Genomic DNA, 24250 nt, shown 5'->3' with positions numbered 1-24250 from the left:
GAATCTGACAGCAAGGCGATATAGCTTGAAAAACTCCACAGTCAAAAACATTAAGTCTGATATGAAATATATAATTCATGTTTTTGTGTGGAGGTATCCACACTGACGTCGAGTCTGCATAATGTTGAGCAAAGAAGTGTGAAATTCTTTGGATATCAAAAAAATTATTCAAGCCCTTCTTAGATCTGTACTGCTGCCAGATAACTGGAATTCTGCAATGTGCTTTCAATTTTAACTTGTTAACTCCTTAACATTACACAGCGTTTCCACACCACATTTATAACCATTCGATCCAGTGGCGGTCCTAGCACATTTGGCTATAAGCAGTGCCCCCCCCCCCCCCCCCCCCCTATTCTAAGGAATGGAAGCTTTGGGACACCGTAGAACGGAAATGTTTGACGCGTTGAGAGATTGGCGTTGTTGTAATGGGTTTATGTTTATTTACGTAGGCTACTTTATTTATTTACGTACTGTCAATACCTTTGTAATGATTTGTGTTTTTGCAAATTAAAATAAAAAAATAAAAAAAGATTGGCGTTGTTGGATTGACATCCCTTTGGATGAATGAAAACCCGGCTTCTCTTGGGCGGTTTAAAGAGTCAAGGTAGGATACACCAAATATAGTTTCAAGGTTGGTAGACAGGTAGTTGATCTCCCGTTACCAGGCAGCGGCATAGCGGTAAGCTATTTAGTAATATTACACGGGGGGAATTACTCAAATTATGAGTTTGCTATCGCATTGTTGAAAGTGGTGTTATGTAGCTGTAACCCGTTAACATCAACAATGGACCTTTGTTTCATGTTTTGAGCTTTAATTAAGTATTTCTGTATTGATATCGTTTTCCTCAAAGCTCTGTAATTATGGTATCCTTTACCCAATCCTGGCTATAGTCTTTTCTACATCATGCCAATCATGTTTTAGTACGAGAAACTCAACACAAAGTAACCATTAGCCACCATTGTTCCACGGAGTGAATGTTAAGTTGTTACATTGGCAGTCATACTTGTTACAATGAATGCAGAGAGAAGTTGGCCGCTTCACTAGGATACAGTGTTGCTGTTTCCTCGGAGTCTACTTGAAGAGCTGAAGAGTTTAGTGCTATCTGTTTAGAATAGCAACATCATGCTCTCTTCCACGGGGTAAGTACTCATATTACGTGAACTTTCGTTCAGAAATGGACAGCTTTAAGTCATCGTTTATTTTTACGTCTGTTGGATGAATTCAATTTTGTTCACGTCAGTGTATTAACTTTTGTATTGTACCCCATCTCAGAGATATACGGGAGAAACTGCGCAGAAAACGTGATTTACGGGAAAAACTGAGAAAGAAACGGCAGGCTTTGCACGAATCTCTGGTAAAAGTCAAAGATGACACACAGGTAATTGCATAAATCATTGTTATTCCATCATAGAAATATCTAATAAATTCAAAATGTTTCTCAAACAGCCAATAATAGGCTACTTGTTGGCCTGTGTTCTGAGTGGAATAGCCTATGAATGGTTGGCCTCTGGATTTCATGAGAGAGGGTGAGGAGATAGGAGAGAGAATGTGTGTGTGTGAGACAGACAGACCGACCAAGTGTGGGGAAGAGAGGAAAAGAGTCTGTTCTTCAGCAAGACTCAACAAGACCCAGGAGGGAGGCACCTTTTACTAACAATTTAAACCAATGGGAAGCACTCTCTCTCACGCACACACGCACACACACCCTGTGTCTAAGTGCTCTTGTCTACCTGCTAGGTTCTGGTTCCACCAGAGGGGAGTCAGGACAGAGGACAGACGACCATGGAGGTTGGTGTGCTTCTCCCTGCAGCCTCCCTGACTGCTGTAGCAACTAGCTAGCTACCACAGCTCTTTAGCTCTTAAGCTGTCCCATAGCTGTAGCTACAGGCTAGCCAGCTGGCCTTTATACCTATTTGGGAGCTGTAGCTAGCTTGTAGCTATTAGCTAACCTGCAGCTGTACCACTGTAGCTAGCCTGTAGCTTTCATTGAGTGTGTGCTGTGTTTGTGAGTTCAATATCCTGTGATTGACCTTGCTGTTACCTAAACACCAGTCTAGACTGCTTCTCTCTCCAGTAGTCTCTCTGTGGTCGTAGACTCTACTTTCTCCATCCTGAAGACCAGTCTAGACTATCCTTTCCTCCCTGAGTGCTGTCCTCTCCTTTCTCCTCTCCTCTCTGAAGATCTGCTTAGTCTCCTCTCCTCCCTGAGTCCTGCTCTGTGCTTCAGTGTCCTGTCCCACCAATACATTCACTGTGTTCACTCTCTCCTCTTCTCCTCCTTCAAGAGCGGCATTGTGACGCTACAAACAAGCTCTCCTGAGAAGGTCAAATGAAATATAGAATGCGTAAATGTAGTTGTGGTGAGCTGAGACCTAGTCATGGTTTTAGTTTATTCAGCCTAGTGTAGACAGACCCTGAGGCGGTTGACCACAGCAGTTAAGAAGTTGGAGGGTGTGTTTGATTATTTCATCTTCGATTGTGTTGCTGCAGGAGCTGACGGGTGGAGAGGAGGACCCTGGAGAGACACTCAAACGCACCCTGAAGGCCCAGAGGGAGAGACGGAAAAAGAAGGTAACCTTCTTACTTAACTTCTTACTTTGTCTCTTTCACCTTAAGTTTGTCAATGATTTTATGGTTGTTTTGGGATTAAAATGTTACTTTGGAATTAAATTGCGTTGTGTTAACTTCCTCATGGGGAGGTCTGGTTCTGCGTGATTAGTGTGTCTGATTTGCTCCAATGCTCATTCCCATTTTGAAGCTTCTGGAGGAGTCTGCAGAAGAGCCCAGTCAGGATACTGTGGAGGAGATCTCTGACGTCCAGCGCCTTAGTGAGGATGACCAGCCAGACGAGCCATCCTTCCTCTCCAGACCCCCCACCGGTGGCCAGAGAGGTCCGTCCCCATGCACTTCCTGTTTATACCTGCCACTTCCTGTCTAGACATGCCACTTCTTGTTTATACCTGCCACTTCCCATCTGCTGTCCATGTGTGTGTTGTCTCATAACCTGTGGCATCCTCCAGGTCTGCCCCCCCTGCCCCAGGCCCAGGCCCAGGTCCAGGCCCAGGCCACACCCAGCCACTTGGAGAGCTCTGTGAGGATCCGGATGAAAGAGAAGCTCCTGGCTGCCAGGGTAAACATAGAACCCTCCCAACCACACAGAACCCTATCTACCACTTAGAACCCTCTCTACCACTCAGAACCCTCTGCGGCACCCAGAATTCCCTACATAAAGCTCTATGTAGAGGGAATAGCATCATAAAGGCTGTATTGCGTGCGTGATGTGGCGCGTGCTGATGTACAGGGATGTGGCGCGTGTTCAGTATGTGTCTGCTGTTGTTCCAGTCTAAGGCCGAGAGCATGCTGCAGAAGGAGGCCTCGATAGAGCCTGCCAGTCGCCTGCAGAGCCTCCGAGACAGAGACGCCCTCACCAGGTTTGACCGAGAGGTGAGGGACCCCCTGACCCCCACAGACACAACTACACGAATCGCCACACGAATCAGCCCCGTGACACAGCACCATGACTCGCCACACGGTGCACTAGAACCAGGATCTCGGTGTTCTCCTTCTGGAGGGCTGATCACCCCAGTGTGTTGCAGGCTGACCCGGACAGGACCGGGAGAGAGGACTCTTCCTCCCCCCTCCACACCAGAGTGAAGTTCTGGGAGGCTGCCAGGCGTGTGAGGCTGGAGACCAGAGTGAGCAGAAGGCCAAGAGAAATCACCTTGAGTTGTGGCTCCCTTAATTACCTTATTTGGGGATTTATGTATTTTTATTAATGACTATCTTTGAACCTCATTGGTTTTCTAGGCAGAGACGGGTCTACCCACTGCAGAAGAGGCATACAACTTCTTCACCTTCAACTTTGACCCCGAGTCTCAGGAAGAGACGGAACGCAGCCGGAGAAAGAGAAGACCCAGGGTAGCTGGCGAGGAGGACGAAGAAGGCGAGGGGGAGGAAGAGGAAGAGGAGGAGGGGGAGGAGGAGGAGGAGCAAGGCGAAGCAGGAAGAGGACAGGAAGATGAGAACTCTCAGGAGAGGGTAAAACTGAACTTGCGTCACATTACTAAATACAATGTTAATTTTCCCCCCCAAAAAATAAATGTGGTGAGCTTTTCGTTCAGCCCGCTTGATTCACTAAAACCCAACCGACCTCGACTGTGGACGCAAAGCAGAAGCTCATGTTCATGTCCCAGAGCAGAACTAAACCAAAGATCTGCTGTGGTTCTGTGCAGTGAGTATTTCGGACTCTCCACTCGTCTCTGCTGACAGCACCAATGTCCAACAGACGTGTTCTCTAAGGCCACAAAGAGCCTCCTAACTGCTAAACAAGGAAACATGTCCATCAGACGCACAGGAGAGGAAACGTGACCACATACAGTGTTCATGTGTAGGGCGAGCAGTGAGATGTTGTTTACCCTGCAGTAATGCAGATGTTGTTGTTTACGCTGCAGGACGAGGACGCCCCACTGGTGAGAGAGGAGGAGGACCTCTTCATCATCGACCAATCAGCTCAGGACTTCCTGGTGGTGAAGAAGGCGGAGTATGTGGGCTACTGGCACCGTCTCCAGCGGGAAAAAGAGCTGCTGTTCGTGCCGAGCATGAGGACAGGTGATGCAGCATGGCCACACCTGAACACACCCAGGTAGAACAGTCACCCAGGGAGAACAGTCTCCCAGGGAGAACAGTCACCCAGGGAGAACAGTCACCCAGACAGAACAGTCTCCCAGGGAGAACAGTCACCCAGGGAGAACAGTCACCCAGGGAGAACAGTCACCCAGGGAGAACAGTCTCCCAGGGAAAACAGTCACCCAGGGAGAACAGTCTCCCAGGGAGAACAGTCACCCAGAGAGAACAGTCACCCAGGGAGAACAGTCAGCCAAGGAGAACATCTAAAACTCCACAAGAGTATCTACTCATAACAGCTGGTCTCCAGAGAGAGGTACCTTCCGCAAAACACTCCAACTCCCCTGTCAAAATCCTGTCTCCTGTCGTAATGCTGTTAGGAAATGTGTTTGTTAACATGTAACTTAACTTCAAAACTCTTGAACACTATGAGGTGATTTGTGAGGTTGATAGGAGGGAGGTTAGGAGCGTCTTTTGAGAACAAGTCCCTCCCCTGTAACTCGTGTGTCTGTGTCGTGGTCACAGCCCCGGCCGCCTGCAAGCTGGCGGAGAATATGCGTCCTCGCTTCCTGGAGGAGGAGGGGCTGTACGTGGGAGAGAGGCCACCTGTATGCCTGACCAATCAGAACATCCTGGAGAACCGTATCCTGAAGCAGGAGCAGGTACATCAACGGCGCCATGGTAACCCTGGAAACACCCTGACCCCTGAAACCAGCAACACCACAGTAACATAAACCCTAACTCTAACCTAAACCATCGCGACCATCCGACACCCTTATTGTTTGATCAGCACAGCACTAGATTATATTGGATTAGATCAGAGTGGATTAGACTACAAATACTTGATCAATTCCAAAATAGGAAATATAAACATGATAACATAAACTAGCCAGTGATCGTCATCATTTTTCATCAGTATGTATCCAGTTTTCTGGTCCCTGATTGGCTGTTTTCTCTGAGCAGGGCAGGAAGTGGTTTGGGGATGATGGCAGGATCATGGCCCTGCCCGACCCTATCAAGGAGTCGTCCACCAGACCCCCCCTCTTCCACTTGGAGGGCGACCTGGACCCCGCCCTGCAGACGTTCTACAGGAAGGTACACACACACACATACACAAACACACACACTAAACCACTCCACCACAAACACACTAACACGTCACACATAACCCGGCCACGGCTGTGTGAGTCAGTGGGGCCTGTGTGTCTGCTGAGGGGTGTGTTGCGTGTGTCCACCCCAGGCTCTGCTTTCCAGCCCGGCCAGCCTGTACCTGACTGGGCCCAGGGACACGGAGGGAGACTACCAGCTGGATGTGGACGTGTCGGGCCTCATCTTCTCCCACCACCCCCTCTTCAGCCGCGAGCACGTCCTCGCAGCCCGCCTGGCCCAGCTGTACGACCAGCACCTCACCAGGCAGCACAACAACCTCACCGGACACCTCACTGTTAAGGTACAGACTAGACACTGATAAGATATTCCTCATTCCTAGGGGGGGGAGGGGGCCTCAGTGATATGAGGTACTGTCTCCTACCTCCTGTCTCCTACCTGTAACCTCCCATTTCCTTGTCTCCTACCTCCTATCTCCTGTAGCTGAGTGGTCTGAGGAATGCCCTGAGGACCATGCTGGAGACCCATCGAGGACACAGCCTCAGCCCCGTCATGCAGCACAGGATATCCGAATACATACAGGAAGTCAGGTGAGCAACCAACCGTAGGAACCAATCACAGCTCTCCTTCAGATGGGCTCCGCTCCTGAGGTGACTGGGGCAGGGTAAGGCCTGGTTGGGCCTAGGTATCCCCGGGGGAAACAGGGAAGCTGGCCTGGATGATACAGGAAGCTGGCTCTTCTCTGTGACAGGAACACCCGGCGTCTGAGGGACAGCGAGCAGGAGAAGGACCGCACGCTGCTGAAGAGCATCATCAAGTCCTGGAAGGAGATCAAAGCTCTGAGGGACTTCCAGAGGTTCACCAACACGCCCTTCAAGCTCTATCTCAGGAGGTACCACACACACACACATACACACACACACACACATACACACAGACATATTCACACACATGCACATACACACAGACAGATCCACCAGGCCCCCTTTTTTACCCCCCCCTCCCCGATTCTGCCCGCCTCCCTCTGCCCCCTCCATCGCTCTCCCTCTGTCCCCGCTTCCCCCCGTCAACCAGGGAGGAGGTGGACCGGCAGGCGGACGAGCAGGAGGCGGAGGAGGAGATCCAGATGGAGGCGATGGAGCTGCGGGCGGAGGCCGAGGAGGACTACCACAGGAAGGCGGCCGACTTCAGGAGGCAGCAGGACGAGTGGAAGAACTGGAGGAGGAAGCAGGTGGGGGTCTCTCTCTCTGGAGAAGGAACATCATCGCTCTCCAGAGGGAGGATGGGCGGGAAACCCCCCCCCACAGCCGTGTCACAATGAGCAACCCTGTCCCTTTCAGAGAGCCAAGAAGAAGAAGAAGAAGAAGAAGAGGAGGGGCCAGGAGGAGGAGCAAGATGAAGACGACAACGATGACGAAGACGACGACCAGGATGAAGGTGGCGGGGACCTGGGGGAGGGGCCCGCCAAGCCCCGCCCCCCCGACGTTCCAGACCTGGGCTCCGTGGAGCAGGAAGTCCGGGAGAAAGCGTCCAGGATCCGCAGGAAACCAGGAGATCCCATCCTGGTCCCGGAGCTCACCACGTCAGGGAACATCACCACCAACGACCAGTGTCCCAGGTAACGCTATGGTCAGGCACTCGGCTGATCCTTGATTTTTCTGCTCTACTGTTTTAATTTTATTAGCATGTGGAGCATGTCATTATTTCTCTTTGGATAGAAACCACTGGTCAATGAATAAAATCTAAAGGTTCATAAATATTTAAGGAGAGAGAGGCGGAGAGAGAGGCGGAGAGAGAGGCGGAGAGAGAGGCGGAGAGAGAGGCGGAGAGAGAGGCGGACAGAGAGGCGGAGAGAGGCCGACAGGGAATAAAAAAGCTGCAATGGCAGGCAGGTTGTGACGTGAGTCTCTGGGGCATGTGTTCTCCTGCAGGGCCGAGTCTTCCCGGAGAGAGGACGTGGCCAAGCGGTCTCTCTTCATCAAGGTCTTGTACAACGACAAAGAAGTCTCCAGAACAGACAGTCGCTCACTCACCTCGGACTTCAGAGTGCACTTTGGTCAGATCTTCAACCTGAAGATCATCAACTGGCCTGAGAGCATCAAACTGCAGGTACAGAAGCTCTCTCCTGCAGGGTCTCTACCTTCCTGGAGGGTCTCACTTCCTGGAGGGTCTCACTTCCTGGAGGGTCTCACTTCCTGGATGTCAGGATTTTCAGACATTGCCCCTGTGAGATCAGTAGTTGATAATGTAGTATGAGATCGCTACATAGAAACAGGCTGCCTTGTCTTGGTACAACAGAGGGCTTAACAGGTTTTAAACACTGTCTGTCTGTCTGACTGACTGTCTGCCTGCTTACCTGTCTGCCTGCTTACCTGTCTGCCTGTCTGTGCGTCCATGTCCACCACCCTGCAGGTGTTTGAGGCGGTGGGCTCGTCGTCCTCTCTCCTGGCGGAGGTGTGTGTGCCAGCCCCAGAGCCCTCCACCCTGACAGGCAGCGCCCCCACAGAGCAGCTGGAGTTCAGCAGCAACCTCAGGGTCATGTTTGACCACGAGGGCGTGGGCAGTGGTACGCACACACACACACACACACACACAGGCACTTGTATGTATACACATACTCACACATATTCAGTGAGACTAGACACTCTTCCTCCTTTTTCTCTTCGTCCATCCCTCTCTCTCTTCTCTCTCTTGTTCTTTCTCTCTCGGTCTCCCTTTTTCTATCCCTCCTCTCCTCTCCTCTCCTCCTGCTCCTCCTCCTCCTCTCTCTCAGACGTGCCCTTCTCCTTCGAGGCGGACGGCAGTAACCGTCTGACCCTGCTGACCTCTGGGAAGCTGTCCTGCTGTGTGTCCTGGGCCCTGGGGGAGGACGGCCTGCCCCTGGCCCCGCCCACCGCCCAGCGCCCCAGCGCCATGCACAGGTAGGACCTTCTGACCCCGTGCTGGTCATGCACTGGTCCCAGTACTGGACCCTGAACTAGACCCTCCCTGGACCCAGCCCTGGTCACGTACGAGACTGCTGAACATATGGCTGACATACTACTGTCTCACTCTCTCTCCCTTCATCATTCTCCCTCTCTTTCTATCCCTCTTTCTCTGCCTCCCTCTCTCCATTCTTGTATCTCTCGCTCACTCTCACTCTCTCACCCTTGCTCTCGCTGTCTCCCGCTCTCCATCTCTCTCTCTCTCCCTCTCTCTGTCTAGTGGTCTGAAGCAGCTGGATGCGGTAGCCTGCATCGGGGCGTCGGGTCTGAGCGACGTGAGGAAGCTGGGCGAGTGGGCCACCGAGTCTCGCCTCGACCCCAACGACCCCAACAACGCCGCCATCATGCAGCTCCTCAAGGTCAGCAAGGTCAGGGGGTCACAACCCCAAGAGGCCTCGGGAAGGAGATTCACTTCATCACTTTGACTTGATATCTCTCTCTCGACCACTGTCTCTCTCTCTCTCTTATCTCTATGCCATTGTCTCCCTATGTCTCTTACTCTCTCTCTCTCTCTGTCCCCCCCCCTCCCCCCAGGTGGCCAGTAGTGGCGAGGTGAGGGCGCCAGAGTACTTCCGTCTGGAGCAGCTGCAGGAGGAGTTCACCTTCCTGTCGGAGGAGGAAATGGAGCGCTCCCGCAGGTTCCGCCTGCTCCGGCTGCGGAGTCAGGAAGTGGCCGAGTTCCGCAATTACAAGTGTGTTCCTGCCTTGGAGCGAGAGGTCACGGAGAAGGTGTTCCAGGTAGGCAAGGGGTTCCACGTAGACACGGTGCTCCAGGTAGGACACCTCGAGGGAGAAGGTTCCGGAGGTTCAGCCAGGGTTGTTGTTGTTCTGTCGTTGCAGGAGTATGAGAGGAGGCTGAAGGAGGGGGAGGTCATCGACACCAAGGAACACCTGGACGCGCACAGGGCCCTGGTGGCCAAGTACCTGCAGAAGGTGAGACCCTCTCTGACCTGCGTGAGGTATCACCTGACATGCTAGGGGAGTCAGATGGCTGAGCGGTTAGGGAATCGGGCTAGTAATCAGAAGGTTGCTGGTTCGATTCCCGGCTGTGCAAACCAAATGACGTTGTGTCCTTGGGCAAGGCACTTCACCCTACTTGCTTCGGGGGAATGTCCCTGTACTTACTGTACTGTAAGTCGCTCTGGATAAGAGCGTCTGCTAAATGACTAAATGTAAATGTAGTTATACTGCAGTGGGTCTGACTCGGTCTCTCTCTCTCTCTCTCGCCATCTGTCTTCTCTCTCTCTCTCCTATTTCTCTCTCTTTCAGATCAGAGAGTCGGTCATCAACCGTTTCCTGGTTGCTAAGCATCACTTCCTCTTGTCGGACCTGGTTGTCGAGGAGGAGGTTCCAAGCATCGGGTAAAAACACCGTCATGATGTCATGATGACGTTCAGTGGACCCACAGCATACTGCAGGATGTGTGTGACAGATTTATACTCGGAACATATGGTTCACATTAGCATAGACAGCAGGTGAGTGATGAGCCACAGTTTTAGGAGTTTCTCATCTCTTGGCGTCAGTCTTAACTCGCTCTTCACGGCCCTCTGTCTCAGTCCAGTAGAGCTGTCAGTGTGAACTGGATTTCTGGGCAGGTCTAGCCAGTAGTAACGCTGTCCTGAGTTCTGCCAGGCCTGAGAACATAACCCTGGGCTTTCTGGTCTGGTCTGATCTGGTCTGGTCAGGTGTATATGGTCTGGTGTGTTTGTGTCTGGTTTGTGTGAGCGTGGATGTATATGACCGGACCTCTGGTGGTTTTCTAGCTACACATGTATCGCTAGCTTTCTAGCTTTTCAAATGTCCTTTTGCCGATTTCATTTGCACAATCTCTGTTTTGGGTGGCATGCACGCAATCATTATTTGAACTAACCTTATCTGTTTTCATTCATTCATGTGGTTATGCTCTGATTCATGTGTTCATGGTCTGCTTGATAACCTCATGCTCTGTTCTGTCATGTCCTCTTCTCTGGGTGCAGGGGTGCAGGGCCCGGGTATGTTGTTAGGGTTCTCTATTCTTACTCCCCTGACCTCTCCCTGTGTGTGTCTGCCTGTAGGTGGCATCCCATAATACTGTAGTGTTGCCATAGTTTCCTCTCAGTGAAGGATAGACACTCCTCCAGCAGCAGCAGGCTCTGATTCCTCCTGTATCAGATGTGGTTACCTCCGTGTGTTTTGAGCGTGCATACGTTTGTTTGTTTGTTTGTTTGTGTGTGTGTGCGTCTGTGCACGTGAGAGAGTGTGTGTGTGTGGGCTTGTGTGTGTGACCGTGTGATGTGGCTATTATCGCTGTACCCTCAGTGTGCTGGGGCTAACTGTGTGTGTGTGTGTTGCCATGGCCCCCAGAGTGCTGGGCCTGAACCTGTTCAAGCTGGCCGAGCCCAAGCGCCCCCTGAAGCCCCAGAGGAAGGAGAGGAAGAAGGTGACGGCCCAGAACCTCTCAGACGGGGACATCAAGCTGCTGCTCAACATCATCCGTGCCTACGACATCCCCGTACGCAAGCCCCAGACCAGGTACCCCTACCCTACCTCACACCAGGAACCCCCCACCCTACCTCACACCAGGAACCCCCCACCCTACCTCACACCAGGTACCCCCTACCTCACACCAGGTACCCCCTACCTCACACCAGGTACCCCCTACCCTACCTCACACCAGGTACCCCCCACCCTACCTCACACCAGGTACCCCCTACCCTACCTCACACCAGGTACCCCCCACCCTACCTCACACCAGGTACCCCCTACCCTACCTCACACCAGGTACCCCCTACCTCACACAAGGTACCCCCTACCTCACACAAGGTACCCCCTACCCTACCTCACGAAAGGTACTCCTTATGCCATCCCCAATCAGGCAGGGTGGAGGTTAAGGTGAGGAAAATTGGGACAGTGTTAGGGTGAGGTATCATTGGGACAGTGTTAGGGTGAGGTATAATTGGGACAGTGTTAGGGTGAGGTATAATTGGTTGTTAACTGTTTATTTGTCTCCCAGCAAACCTGCCGTGGCGTCCAAGTCGGCTCGCTCCTTCACAGAGGCCTTCTCTGCAGGCCCGGCTTCCCAGAGTGCCGTGCAGGGCAGCGACTGGCTGCTCAACCAGGTACACCGCTGCCTGAACACCACCTGTGTGGGGGGAGGGGGGCTAGGAGGTGTGTGTGTGTGTGTGTATCTTACGTGTGTGTGTGTCCAGGTCCAGGTGCGGCCCTTTGTGGAGGTGTCGTTCCAGAGGACGCTCCTCCAGACCACCACGGCCGACGGACCCAACCCCTGCTGGAACGAGGAGCTGGCGCTGCCCTTCAGGTGAGGCCCCGCCTGGTCACCCTGGCAACACTGTTTCACCCTGGCAACACCGTTGACTGTCATATGATCTCAGTATTGATGTCATTGGATATATGCTGACCAACCTCCCAATGTCCCCCCCCCCCCCCCCCCCCTCCCCCCCAGTGCCCCCAACGGAGACTACAGCACCGCCAGCCTGCAGGCCGTGAAGGACGAGGTCTTCATCAACATCTTCGACGAGGTCGTCTACGAGGTGGGAGGGGTGAGTGGGAACCGTGTGACCTCAGCAGCTGTGACCTCTTGACCTTGGGGGGGTCCCAGGACCTTGTGTGTCGACAGGGATCGGCACAGCATCGTGTCTGATGAGGCTCAGTGTGTGTGTGTGACACTGAGTGTGTGTGTCGTGTGTGTGTGTGACGCTGATTGTGTCGTGACGTGTGTGTGTTGCTGTCTTCCAGGAGGAGCTGGACCGTGGCAGGGAGCTCCACACTCGTCTGGAGAAGCACTGGCTGGGAGCCGTCAGGATCCCCTTCAGCACCATCTACTTCCAGTCCAGGGTGAGACGCAGCGGGCCAGCCCACAGCACAGCACAGCACAGCAGGCCAGCCCACAGCACAGCACAGCACAGCAGGCCAGCCCACAGCACAGCACAGCAGGCCAGCCCACAGCACAGCACAGCAGGCAGATCTCTGACCTACCCTGTCTGATCCGAGTGTGTTCGTTGTGGCAGATCGACGGCACGTTCAAGGTGGACACGCCTGCGGTGTTGCTAGGCTACAGCAAGGAGCGCAGCCTGGGCAGTGAGGGGGGTTACGACGCGGTGCGCAGCCTGAGTGAGGGAGCCTTCATCACCCTCTTCATCACCATAGAACCCCAGCTGGTGCCTGGGGAAACGGTCAGGGAGAAGGTAAGGCCTGTCTGTCTAACTGTCTGTCTGCTTGCCTGTCTGTCTGTCTGTCTTTCTGTCTGCCTGCCTGTCGGTCAGTTGGTGTCTTGACATGAGTTAATTATTTCATTTTATTCCTTTGTTTACCTTGATTTTACCATCCATATGATTTTTTTATCGGTTTATTGTTTGCATCCTGTCTTCTCTCTGCTCCTCGCTCTGCTGCCTCTGCTAGATGAAGGAGGTGAAGGTAACTCTTCAGTCACATGACAGAGTCGCTGGTCACATGACTGAGCCACTTGCTAGCCTAGACTAGATCAGATCAGACTAGCCCCTCCTAACGTCCTATGACCCCTGACCCCCCGACCCCTGTCTCAGTTTGACTCCCAGGAGAACGAGCGGGTGCTGCAGGCGTCGGAGGCGTTTGAGCGCGAGGCGGCGCTGGGCCTCCCGGACCGGCCGTGCCTCACCACCGTCATCGACATCAACGGGAAGACTGTGTTCATCACGCGCTTCCTGCGCCCCCTCAACCCCCCCCAGGAGCTGCTGGACGCCTCCCCCAACAGCCCCCAGGACACCACGGTCAGTACTGTGCAAACCTCCGCGTTATGTTCCTTTTTGTCGTTGTCTCAACCTTGATGTTTTAAAGTTAGCTTCAGCCCCCCCTGGTGGTGGGAGTGCCGCACAGCAGCCAGTTTTAAACCTCCCTCTTCCTTCTCTGTCGCTTCCCAGGAGCTGGTTGCCAGGTTTGTGTCTCTCATCCCCTCCCTGCCGGACAACGTCTCGTTCGCTGGTGTCTGCGATCTGTGGAGCACCTGCGATGTAAGTGAAACCTCTCTCTCTCTACCTCGGCCTGTCCCGGGCCTTCATCCTCTACAGATCTGTCTCTCTGATCTTCTTCTCTACCGGCAGCAATTCCTGACACTGCTGGCGGGAGATGAGGAGGAGCACGCCGTGCTGCTGTGTAACTACTTCCTGTCCCTGGGCAAGAAGACCTGGCTCATCATCGGCACGGCTGTTCCTGAGGTGATGGTCGTCACCTCAAACTGCGTTTGAAGCAGTTTGTATGAGATGCTCTGTGTGTTTGTATAACACTGTGTGTGTCCTCTCCTCCCAGGGCCCCACAGCCTACGTGTTGACCTACGAGCAGAGTCGCTACCTGGTGTGGAACCCCTGCAGTGGTCAGTTCTACGGCCAGTACGACACCTTCTGCCCCCTGCAGGCCGTGGGCTGCCTGGTCAGCGCTGACAACGTGAGGCCGTTCCTCCTAATCCCAGGGCTAATGAATGCCGTGTGCTGTTCTAATCCCGGTGGTAACTGCTGTGTGTTTGCGTGCTCCAGGTGTGGTTCAACACCCAGGTGTACACGTCTCCTATGAGGATCAGCTTTGACGTGACCAAGGCCAAGCTGTGGAAGCCTTTCTTCTCGCGCTCCTTCCCCAACCCCGGGCTCTCCAGTGTGCAGGTACACTCTCCAGGTGGTGTGTGTGTGTGTGTGTGTGCGTGTACCAAGGCCATGTTGCTGACCTGTGCTATCTTGTGTTGCAGCCTGAGGAGTTGGTCTATCGCCACACGGACAAGACAGCTGCTGTAGAGCTGCAGGACAGGTGAGGGGGGGGGGGGGGTTCTGTGTGAACCAGTCTAAAGCAGTCTGACCCGGTCTGAACGTGTTCCCTGCAGGGTAGAGAAGATCCTGAAGGAGAAGATCATGGAGTGGCGCCCCCGGCAGCCGACACGCTGGAACCGGTACTGCACCTCCACGCTGCGCCACTTCCTGCCCCGTCTGGAGCTCAGCAGGGGGCGGGACGTGGCCGACGAGCACCGCCTGGAGCTGCAGAGCCTTCTGGGAGACTACCGAGTGAGGCTGGGGCTGAGGCTGGGAGACTACAGGGGGAGGTTGGGGCTGGGGCTGAGGCTGGGGGACTTGCAGGGGAGGCTGGGCCTTGTGGGGAGGCTGGGAGACTATCAGGTGAGGCTCCAGCTCTCATAAACCTCTCCATGTTCCTCCTCCAGATCTCGGGCTTCCCCCTCCACCTGCCCTTCTCTGAGATCCGGCCCGTGGTGGAGGCGGTCTACAGCACGGGGGTCCACAACGTGGAGGCGTCCAACGTGGAGTTTGCCCTGGCCGTGTACGTGCACCCCTACCCCAACAAGGTCCTCTCTGTCTGGGTGTACCTGGCCTCGCTCGTACGCACACGCTAGCACGGCGGACCTGGACAGGCAGACAGTGGGTGTGTGTGTAGTATATATGTGTGTAGGGCGAGTGTGTGTGTATGGTGAGTGTGCGTGACGTCCTGTTTTTATGGAATATCTGATTTTGTATGTTGATGTTTGTGAAGCACAATTCAGGTTTAAGTTATTTGTACGTCAGTTTGATACGAGAGGGTAAGCATAAACACTGAGGCTTTTTAGCACTTTTATGTCAGCGTTTTACCAAAGTTCACGCTCGGTTTCAAATGCCAGAATACAGCACTGTAAATGTTTATGGAACTATTATAGTATAATTTTACAACTATTAATGTCATTTTACATCATGAACCTTTTATGTAATAAACTGAATGAGTTGTTTCATTTCAGATGACATCTTGCTCATGATAGCCATTCCCTTCTCCTCAGTAACACAGACACGCACATACACACAGGTCACAGACAGCGTTTTCGATCCAAGACACTTATTATTTCTGCTTCCGAATATGACATAACTGATTAGAAGTCAGAGACTGTCCAAGCACAGCGTTTCTCCTGAAGGTAAACGTGAGGTTCTGAGTGTGTGTTGTGCGTTTGTGTTGTGCGTTTGTGTTGTGCTGGGTTATTTCCACAGCTGCTCTCTAGGGGGTTGCTCTCATCCAGTCTTACTCCTCACTTCTGACACATCGACTTCCTGTCAGACGACACCTACTGAGAAATCGACTTCCTGTCAGATGAGACCTACTGAGAAATCGACTTCCTGTCTGGAGAGTTCTAGTGAGAATGTTGACTTATCGCTGGGGTGTTGAGGCAGAGATCAGATTCACCTGGAGGTTTCCGGCTCAGATGAGAACCCTGTGGATGACTGGAGGGTGAGGTCACACACACCTAGCTCATAACCCTCTACACTGACTCCATACCTGTCAGCTCGCTCCTCCCCCCACTCACTGTGTCACGATGCTTTTACTTGACTCAGACACCAGCTCCGTAACTCGGCAGGGTCATGTGACTAGCAACAGCAGGGTGGTTACCAGGGGCGCGTTGAGCCCTGACACAACAGAGGAGGTTTGTTTAAATGGAAACTGGAGTGTTGAACGTAGCTGCGCACTGGCTTGAACATAACCACCATTTTGACAGAACTAGACCTGTTCATAAATACCTGAACATACATGTTGAAACCACTCTGCAGAATTACAGAATTGTTATGCATCTATATGCATTATGCGCCGGGAGAAATTAGGAACCACAACACGCCACATATGTCCGGATCTATTGCTGCTACTTTAATCAGTTAATCATTTAACTTTAAAACGTCAGATATCAATAATGGGTTAAGACACCGTAGCAGAGGAGGATAGGAGACTGCAGTCACCAGACACATGGTTAAACTCACTAGAGGATCGTGCGAGTACTCGCTGCTCACGTTAGCTGTCCTGAAACACTTGAAAGCAAAAAACATTTCCAGATCAAAAAAGCAAACATTTTACATTGGCAGATACTTCATCAAACACCACCATTTATATGTCTTCCTTTTCTAAGGGTTCCAAGATACGTAAATTCCCCCAACACAAAGCCAACATTATCTTGTGTTACAGTTTCATCAAAATAACAGTTTTTATAGGGGTGACACAAAATACAGCAAATACTATTCCAATATTAAAGTGCAATGAAAAACAATGGTGAGGGAGGAGGAATGAGGGAGGAGGTGAGACTGCATTGAGGGGTTAGGGGAGTGGAGGGGGGTGAGGGAGGGAGGGGGTGAGGGAGGGAGGGGGTGAGGGATGGAGGTCAAGGCTAATGGAAGAGAGGGGGAGAGGGAGGGAGGTGAGAGGAAGGGGTTGAAGGGATGGGGGTGAGATAGGGAGGAAGGTGAGAGAAAGGGGTGAAGGGGTTGAGAGGAAGGGGTTGAAGGGAGGGAGGGGTTCAGGGGAGGGAGGTGAGAGGAAGGGGGAAGGGGAGGGAGGTGAGAGGAAGGGGTTCAGGGGAGAGAGGTGATGGGAAGGAGGAAGGGGTTGAGGGGAGGGAGGTGATGGGAAGGAGGAAGGGGTTCAGGGGAGGGAGGTGAGAGGAAGGAGGAAGGGGTTGAGGGGAGGGAGGTGAGAGGAAGGGGTTCAGGGGAGGGAGGTGAGAGGAAGGGGGAAGGGGTTCAGGGGAGGGAGGTGAGAGGAAGGGGTTCAGGGGAGGGAGGTGATGGGAAGGAGGAAGGGGTTCAGGGGAGGGAGGTGAGAGGAAGGAGGAAGGGGTTGAGGGGAGGGAGGTGAGAGGAAGGGGGAAGGGGTTGAGGGGAGGGAGGTGAGAGGAAGGGGGAAGGGGTTGAGGGGAGGGAGGTGAGAGGAAGGGGGAAGGGGTTCAGGGGAGGGAGGTGAGAGGAAGGGGGAAGGGGTTCAGGGGAGGGAGGTGAGAGGAAGGGGTTCAGGGGAGGGAGGTGATGGGAAGGGGTTCAGGGGAGGGAGGTGATGGGAAGGGGTTCAGGGGAGGGAGGTGATGGGAAGGAGGAAGGGGTTGAGGGGAGGGAGGTGATGGGAAGGAGGAAGGGGTTCAGGGGAGGGAGGTGATGGGAAGGAGGAAGGGGTTCAGGGGAGGGAGGTGAGAGGAAGGAGGAAGGGGTTGAGGGGAGGGAGGTGAGAGGAAGGAGGAAGGGGTTGAGGGGAGGGAGGTGAGAGGAAGGGGTTGAGGGGAGGGAGGTGAGAGGAAGGAGGAAGGGGTTGAGGGGAGGGAGGTGAGAGGAAGGGGTGGAGGGGAGGGAGGTGAGAGGAAGGGGTTGAGGGGAGGGAGGTGATGGGAAGGGGGAAGGGGGGTGAGAGGAAGGGGTTGAGGGGAGGTTACTCTCCAGAGCGACAGCACGCCCTGAATCCACACTGCAGGTTCTGGCATCCACTGGCCGTGTCCGCATGGGGACCTGGAGAGAGACAGCATGGTGAGATCACACACGCACAAACACATGCTGGCTCACACACACACACTGTCTCATGCACAAACAAACACACACACACACCACCATATGTACCAGGCTACCAGACCTACACTGGGTTCAGCAGGCTGGGGTGTCTTCAGACAGTCCCAGGAAGAGGCCAGACACAGCAGGAGTGCTGAGCTCAGGATCATGCGAGTCCCTTTGCAGCTGATCTATACCTACCTGTCTTCCACCATCATACACAGTATGTGCGTGTGCGTGTATGTAGTCAGTATGTGTATCTGTGTGTGTGTGTGTATATGTATGTATCTGAGTGCGAGATGTACCTTGGATGTTGTCGCAGTAGTAGAAGTGTTCGTCGTTGAGCGCGGGGCAGGCAGACACGAGGTCCTGCAGGCCGCTCTCGGTGACCAGGAGACAGCCTGACAGGTTCAGGTGCTCCAGGAGAGGCAGGCCACCGCGCTGGGACAGAGCCCTGAGAGACACACACACACACGCTTAGATAAACAAGACCACACACACACACAGGTCCAGGCACCTCTACATGGTCTCAGAACCCCCTGGCAGAGGGAGGTGTTTGAGACCCTGGTCTGTGTTTATCTGAGGCTTGTGCTACAAACCGAAGTTCAACATACCCAGGATATCTTTTAGTTAGCTGGCTTCACTAAGCCTAACAACAGCGATTGCGCATAAGCGGTGTCAGGACGGTGATTATCAACAGGTTAACTCAACCCAGGTGTGTTTACCTGAGGCCCTGGTCTGTGACCTGATAGCAACCCGACAGGCTCAGGAACCTCAGAGAACGTCTCCCTCCTGATTGGTTAGTCCTGGGAGCAGGCTCTGGGCCCTGCGGCTCCTCGGCGGAGCGTTTAGTCCGAAGCTCGCCGCTGCCCCCCATGGCAGGGGACTGACACTGCGGCCCGGCACCAGTCCTAAGGGCCGTGTCAGAGCAACATGTTGAGTGACCGCAGCTGGACAGCTGGCCGCGCTGACCAGGCCACAGGGGGGCGCCATAACCAGTCCTGAGGCTCCGCCTCTTGCTGCTTTTGCAGCAGCAGGCCCCTCCCCCCGGTGGCGTCTCCGAGAAGCCCCGCCCCTCGGAGACAGACATCCCTCGCCGGCTCCACTCTGCGGCGTCCTCAATGTCGGCCATTTCCGCCGCGTCCAGGAGCCAGACCTGGGTGGGGGGGGAGGGGGCGCCCCTACGCCCCTTGAAGATCAGCGCCGCTCGGCCCCGCCCAGCCGGACTTAGGCCACACCCATCCGGGCACAAGCCCTGCCCAGCTGGATCCTGGCCCCGCCCATCAAGCAGGCGGAGGGGGGCAGGAGGGGCCTTGAGGAGCTTGGCGCGCCGGTCGGAGTGGTTCTTGAAGGGCGAAGGAAGAGACAGGTCCCCCAGCCCCACTGACAGCTTCTTCAGGGCGTGGTCAGTGATCTTCTCACAGCCTGATAGGTCGAGGTGCTCCAGAGACCGACACGCCCCCAGGGAGGACCAGCTGGGAGAGACAGGAAGAGGGGGAAAAAAAGCGAGTTTGAGAATAAGAAAAAACGTGGGCAGTATTTTGTCCTGTCCATATGTCGCTTTGGATGAAAGCGTACGCGACATAAATACATTCTGTCAAATATAACGAGGCCTGAAAAACTACATCTCAAAGTGAGGAGGGTTGAGGTAGATGGGGAGCGAAGAAGGGAAGGGGGAGGAGATGAGAAGGAAGAGGGTCCTCCTGTACCTGTCGAAGGCTGAGTCTGAGACGTCCGTCTGGGTGAGGTCCAGGTGGGTGAGGTTTGGACAGAGACTGAGGATCTGACGCACCTGGAACAAGATCACAAAAGCTCCAAAGCTAAAGCATCTGACTGCAGATCAAGAGGTCGCAGGTTATAATCCCTCCCCCGTATGATTAATACAATTATCATGGACGGACGAGCATTGGTTCCCATCAGCTAGCGTTCATCCGGAGGTGGTCGTACCATCTTGCTGGAGACGGTGGAGCTGTAGGCCAGGACGACAGTCCTGACAGAGGGGCCCACGGCCGGGAGAATGTTCTGGATCATCCCGTTCAGCAGCTGCTTCTCCCGCTGGGCCGCTCGGATCGCCAGGGAGTCCTCGTAGGACTCATCTAGATGGGGACGGATGTGAGGGGTACCACAACCAGGCTCCAGTAATGTTCCTCCTAAACATCCTCTATAACCTCCCTTCTAACAACCTAATAAACATCCTCTATAACCTCAGAAATGACATGCCGTCGTGTAAATAAGATAAATAACATAAGGTCATTTAGTTTGTTTAATAAAAGAGCAAGCTATAGACCTGTTTTATAGGAAAGGTAACCTTAAATGACTTATTTTGTGATCTGGCACTATATATTTTTTTACAATTTTATTTACTTGACCTTCCAGGGGGGGCAGGGGGTGCCGTTGGGGGGGCGGGGCGCCCCCCCAATATAATGGTAGGGGAAACACTGAACCTCCCTTATTAACAACCATTCTAATGTTTATCACATCCCTCAAAACAGTCTAGCCGACAGTCCTCTCGCTCCTGACAGGATATCGTCCTGGACGACAGCTCACCAGACTCGTCCACGTCTGCGTCCTCGTCCCGCTCCTGATAGGCTCGCCCCTCGTCCTGCAGGCTCTTCACCCACTCCTCGTCCGGCTCCATGTCCAGCCCTGCCGGGGGGCCCCGGTAGCAGTCTCCTGGGAGAGGAAGGGTGCAGGGAGGTAAGGTAGAAAGGATGGAGGGATGGATGGAAGGAAGGACGGGATGGATAGACAGATATAAGGATGGGTGAGCATCAATCCACGCAGATAAGCAGTACTTACATGGTAGCTGAATGGGAGATGGATGGCTATGGAACAATAGACAGATGGATGGATGAAAGGATGGATGGATGGAGGGATAGACGGATGGATGGATTCCTACCTCTGGTCCAGCGTACAGGGTACAGGTGTCTCCACAGGAAGCCCGTCCTGGTCAGCTCCCACCACGTCCTGCACACCAGGCTGCAGCGGCACAGGTCGTCAGGCCCCAGGTAGCGGAACATCGCCAGCAGCACCTCGGAGGGCAGCGCCGACACGTGAGTGGACGACGCGCCGTGTTCCAGCTCTGGGGGAGCAGTAGCAAGCAAGGTCACACACACACACTCTCTGAGGTCGTGGGACGATAAGATCTGTAACACACAAACCCCCCCCGAGCTCTACCCATGGCGTCCACAAGATGGCGTCTGACTAACCATCGTCCGTCTTCTCGTGGTCGGAGTATTTGAAGGCCTTGTGCAGCTCCTCCGCCTGGCTCCACAAGCTGAGGCCTTTCAGCACCTCGGCCGCAGAGTCGCAGCGCTGCGGGCTGCAGTGCTGGGCGATCACCTGCTTCTTGATGTCCTTCAGCTCCTCGTAGGAGAAGTACTGCATCAGCATGGGCTGGAACACCTGCAACACGCACCCAACACAATAATGACAATGACTAACTGTGTGGTTTTTTTTATAGGACGCCCTTCACTGCCGCGCCAATCTCAGCTTATAAACAGCACACAAACTATATAATACTGCATGTTTTTTTATAGGATGCCCTTTATAGCGAGGACATCTCAGCTCATAAACAGCACAAATGAATAACAATAATAATAACACTAATGATTACAACAGGGATCCTCCTGATATAGGACGCCCCTCATAATAATGTTGGCTCACAAATGGTACACAATAACATCTGGTAGTTAGTAAAGCTAGGGGACTAGTAAACAGCTGGTAGAGTTAGTGTAGCTAGGGTACTGGTAAACAGCTAGTAGACTTAATGTAGCTAGGGGACTGTGTTACCTCCTCCTCCTCCTTCATGTGAGGCAGGAAGTCTTGTGTAAAGGCCTCCAGCCTCTCCTTCAGCTGCCGGGCATAGTTCAGCTGCTCGTGCTCACTCTGAAAACACAGCATTACATTACTTATCTGACAACACATGCATACAGCTTCCTTACGACACACACACACACACAGCTGCATATAGAGCTGCTTCCACACAGATACAGATGTCTGACAACACAGACACACTGTTGTTCACATTCAACAGACTCAGGTAAACAACTTGGAACTCTCCTGTCCTTTTCACCCAGTAACACCCCCCCCCCATACTCAAGGCAACGAACGTCTGCAATATCATACCACACAATTGAATGACAAGCTAAGGTGTGACACCACCTAACAACCATTTACAAGTCCGGTGACACTGGTCAGCAGACCAACACAAGCATCACGTAATGACATTTGGTTGTTGTGACCCATAAAAAGATACCTGGTTAAAAGACAACAGAACTGGACTGAATAGAATGTCCCCCCATAACAGCACCCCAGCATGTGGTTTATATGAGCAGAAATAAAAACATTGGACAATTCCACTCTTGATTTTAAAATGTGGTCTGTCCACAGCTGAGGAATTTCCTCTGTGTGTTTTCAACACACAGGCATTGGGAAACAACGGATGTAAAAATTAACACAATTGCGCCATTCTCAGCCGGCAATGTTTGGTTTGCCCGTGGTAAGCAGGAACAATGGTGCATGACTCCTCTCCAAGCCCCACACAGATCACTGACCTCTCCTGATACAACAGAAGTCAGCAGACCAAAACATGTTTGGCGGCCCACTCTGAAATACCATCATATACACAGCACACAGCCATCATAATACCCTCAGGCAACTCCCGATTATGAGCCTAAAGGCTTTTATAGGTTGTTGTATTCCCTACATCGTTCTATAACTATAATTATATGGGGTTGGGTAAAATTCATTGGTTGAGAATTTGACATGTTCAGGTTCGAAGCAACCTGTATAATGCTTGGAATAAAAGCGTCTGCTAAATTAATACATTACTAGTATAGTATACATAAATTCGGTTTAACACGATATGAATCACCTTTACACTGCGGAGCCCCTTCTCAAATAGGGACAACATTTCCGAGAGCTTGTTGTCAGAGTGTACGTTGTACACAGTGCAGCTGCGTTGCTGAAGCAACCCGATGATGTACTCATTCTCGATCTGCTCATGCATCTTGAACTCCTTGAAGGTGGCACAGAGCGACTGGAGGAATGAGCGGAAGTCATTGTTGTTGGAGAAGTTGGTCTGCGACAGCTGTGGGGAACATGACGTGACACATAACGTTAAGTTACATCATTCGAGTACAAACAAATCCATATTGAACAGTTCAGAGCCAGCTAACGGATCGTTTTCTGCTGACAGTACATTAGAAGCACGAGTTATTTAGCTAAACGTTAACCTGCAGGTTACCGGAGAATAACTGATAGTTGAGTTCATAAGCAGCTTAAACTGTACTGCGTAGCTATCCAGCGAACTACGAAAACGCTACTGTTATTCACCACTAGCTTAACGATTTTGCTACCAGCTAGCTCTAGCTATTTAGTCATGAGTGGAATAAAAAAAAAACATGTCTTCAAGTTCGATAATATGGCTCAGCTAGCTAGATCAGGAAACCAGAAACATACCCATTCCAGAAAACGAACATGATCGAGCTACATACGCGAAATAGCATAGATAGACTAGCTGGCGTAGCCGCGGAATGACAGCAGTGCTGCTACAGCTAGAGCTACTGTAGGGATCCAGCCATCTCGCTCGCAAAAGTAAACGGTTTAGTTATCACAGCAATCAGCCTAGGCACAAACAATACTAATACACACCTTCTCGCAGTAAAGACCCACCAACTGTTTCATTCGCCAGTGTGGGCCAGTAAATACATCCACCTCTTCTGGATAAGGTGCCATCATTACTCCATGAGAAACTCAAACAACCTGGGTCAGACTTACGTGGATTGCGTGAAGGCAGAAATCCGTCACGTCGTTACGTACAGTCGCACGTACATGCACAACAGAGCGCTTCTCTGGCGCTGTTAGTTAAAAGTTAGCCTATGTGATTGTTTTTTAATGTTATAACGTACAATTATTTAATTCGTAATTATTTAAAATAAATTATTGATTTATAAAATATAAGTTCATGTAATAATGTTGTCACAAACCAGTGCCCATAGTTAGCTAATAAAGGTTTTTTTCTCTCAAACAAACTTGTATCTTTAGTTTTTCATATGTCCCTGGCAGGACTCGAGTAGGCTACTACAAATTACTAGTGAACAAAAGCAAATTTCATATTTATTATTATTCACACGATCTTTCTGGATGTGCAATGTTTGCACTCTGGGGGACATTCAAAGCATTGTGTGGTTAGTTATGGAAACACGCCGACAAAACGGACCAAGTCTGTTTTCTTTAATTAAATAGTA

General features: G+C 52.3%; 2 protein-coding genes across 2 annotated transcripts; one reads left to right on the top strand and one right to left on the bottom strand.

The window, feature by feature from the left end:
- The first annotated feature begins 1068 nt into the window (after positions 1-1068).
- Positions 1069-15409, top strand: cc2d2a (coiled-coil and C2 domain containing 2A). Its single transcript, XM_067229643.1, has 38 exons — positions 1069-1140; positions 1274-1379; positions 1739-1789; positions 2492-2572; positions 2760-2892; positions 3022-3131; positions 3344-3445; positions 3598-3696; positions 3809-4039; positions 4453-4609; positions 5150-5286; positions 5588-5719; positions 5865-6074; positions 6215-6321; positions 6483-6623; positions 6806-6962; positions 7072-7349; positions 7663-7840; positions 8144-8297; positions 8505-8652; positions 8936-9074; positions 9250-9453; positions 9556-9648; positions 9985-10076; positions 11059-11226; positions 11708-11813; positions 11904-12013; positions 12158-12254; positions 12451-12549; positions 12723-12899; positions 13257-13460; positions 13611-13700; positions 13791-13904; positions 13996-14130; positions 14220-14342; positions 14426-14484; positions 14558-14735; positions 14891-15409. The coding sequence occupies exons 1-38, from the start codon at positions 1124-1126 to the stop codon at positions 15077-15079; spliced, it is 5106 nt and encodes a 1701-aa protein (XP_067085744.1). The 5' UTR covers positions 1069-1123; the 3' UTR covers positions 15080-15409.
- Positions 15410-16824: 1415 nt separating this feature from the next.
- On the bottom strand, positions 16825-23746 carry fbxl5 (F-box and leucine-rich repeat protein 5). Its single transcript, XM_067229644.1, has 11 exons — positions 23655-23746; positions 22876-23091; positions 21792-21887; positions 21209-21404; positions 20899-21081; positions 20547-20672; positions 19947-20095; positions 19709-19791; positions 18725-19474; positions 18305-18453; positions 16825-17963 (listed from the first exon to the last, which is right to left on the bottom strand). Exons 1-11 carry the CDS (start codon positions 23739-23741, stop codon positions 17887-17889), a joined length of 2112 nt encoding a protein of 703 aa, XP_067085745.1. The 5' UTR covers positions 23742-23746; the 3' UTR covers positions 16825-17886.
- Between the last annotated feature and the right edge of the window lie 504 nt (positions 23747-24250).

The sequence above is a fragment of the Osmerus mordax genome, chromosome 26 (genome assembly GCF_038355195.1).
Source record: "Osmerus mordax isolate fOsmMor3 chromosome 26, fOsmMor3.pri, whole genome shotgun sequence".
Lineage (NCBI taxonomy): Eukaryota > Metazoa > Chordata > Actinopteri > Osmeriformes > Osmeridae > Osmerus > Osmerus mordax.
The sequence above is the reverse complement of the archived record's forward strand: the minus strand, read 5'-3'. Positions and strand labels throughout refer to the sequence as shown.

Bases quoted from the DNA above. Each gene is read 5' to 3' on its own strand.
- cc2d2a (XM_067229643.1), top strand. The intron at 11,814-11,903 runs GTACACCGCTGC...GTGTGTGTCCAG, and splicing joins GCGACTGGCTGCTCAACCAG to GTCCAGGTGCGGCCCTTTGT. The intron at 12,014-12,157 runs GTGAGGCCCCGC...CCTCCCCCCCAG, and splicing joins GAGCTGGCGCTGCCCTTCAG to TGCCCCCAACGGAGACTACA.
- fbxl5 (XM_067229644.1), bottom strand. From the start codon at position 23,741: ATGATGGCACCTTATCCAGAAGAGGTGGATGTATTTACTGGCCCACAC. The intron at 23,092-23,654 runs GTGTGTATTAGT...TGTTCCCCACAG, and splicing joins TGGGTCTTTACTGCGAGAAG to CTGTCGCAGACCAACTTCTC. The intron at 19,475-19,708 runs GTACAGGAGGAC...TGTCTCTCCCAG, and splicing joins TCAGACTCAGCCTTCGACAG to CTGGTCCTCCCTGGGGGCGT.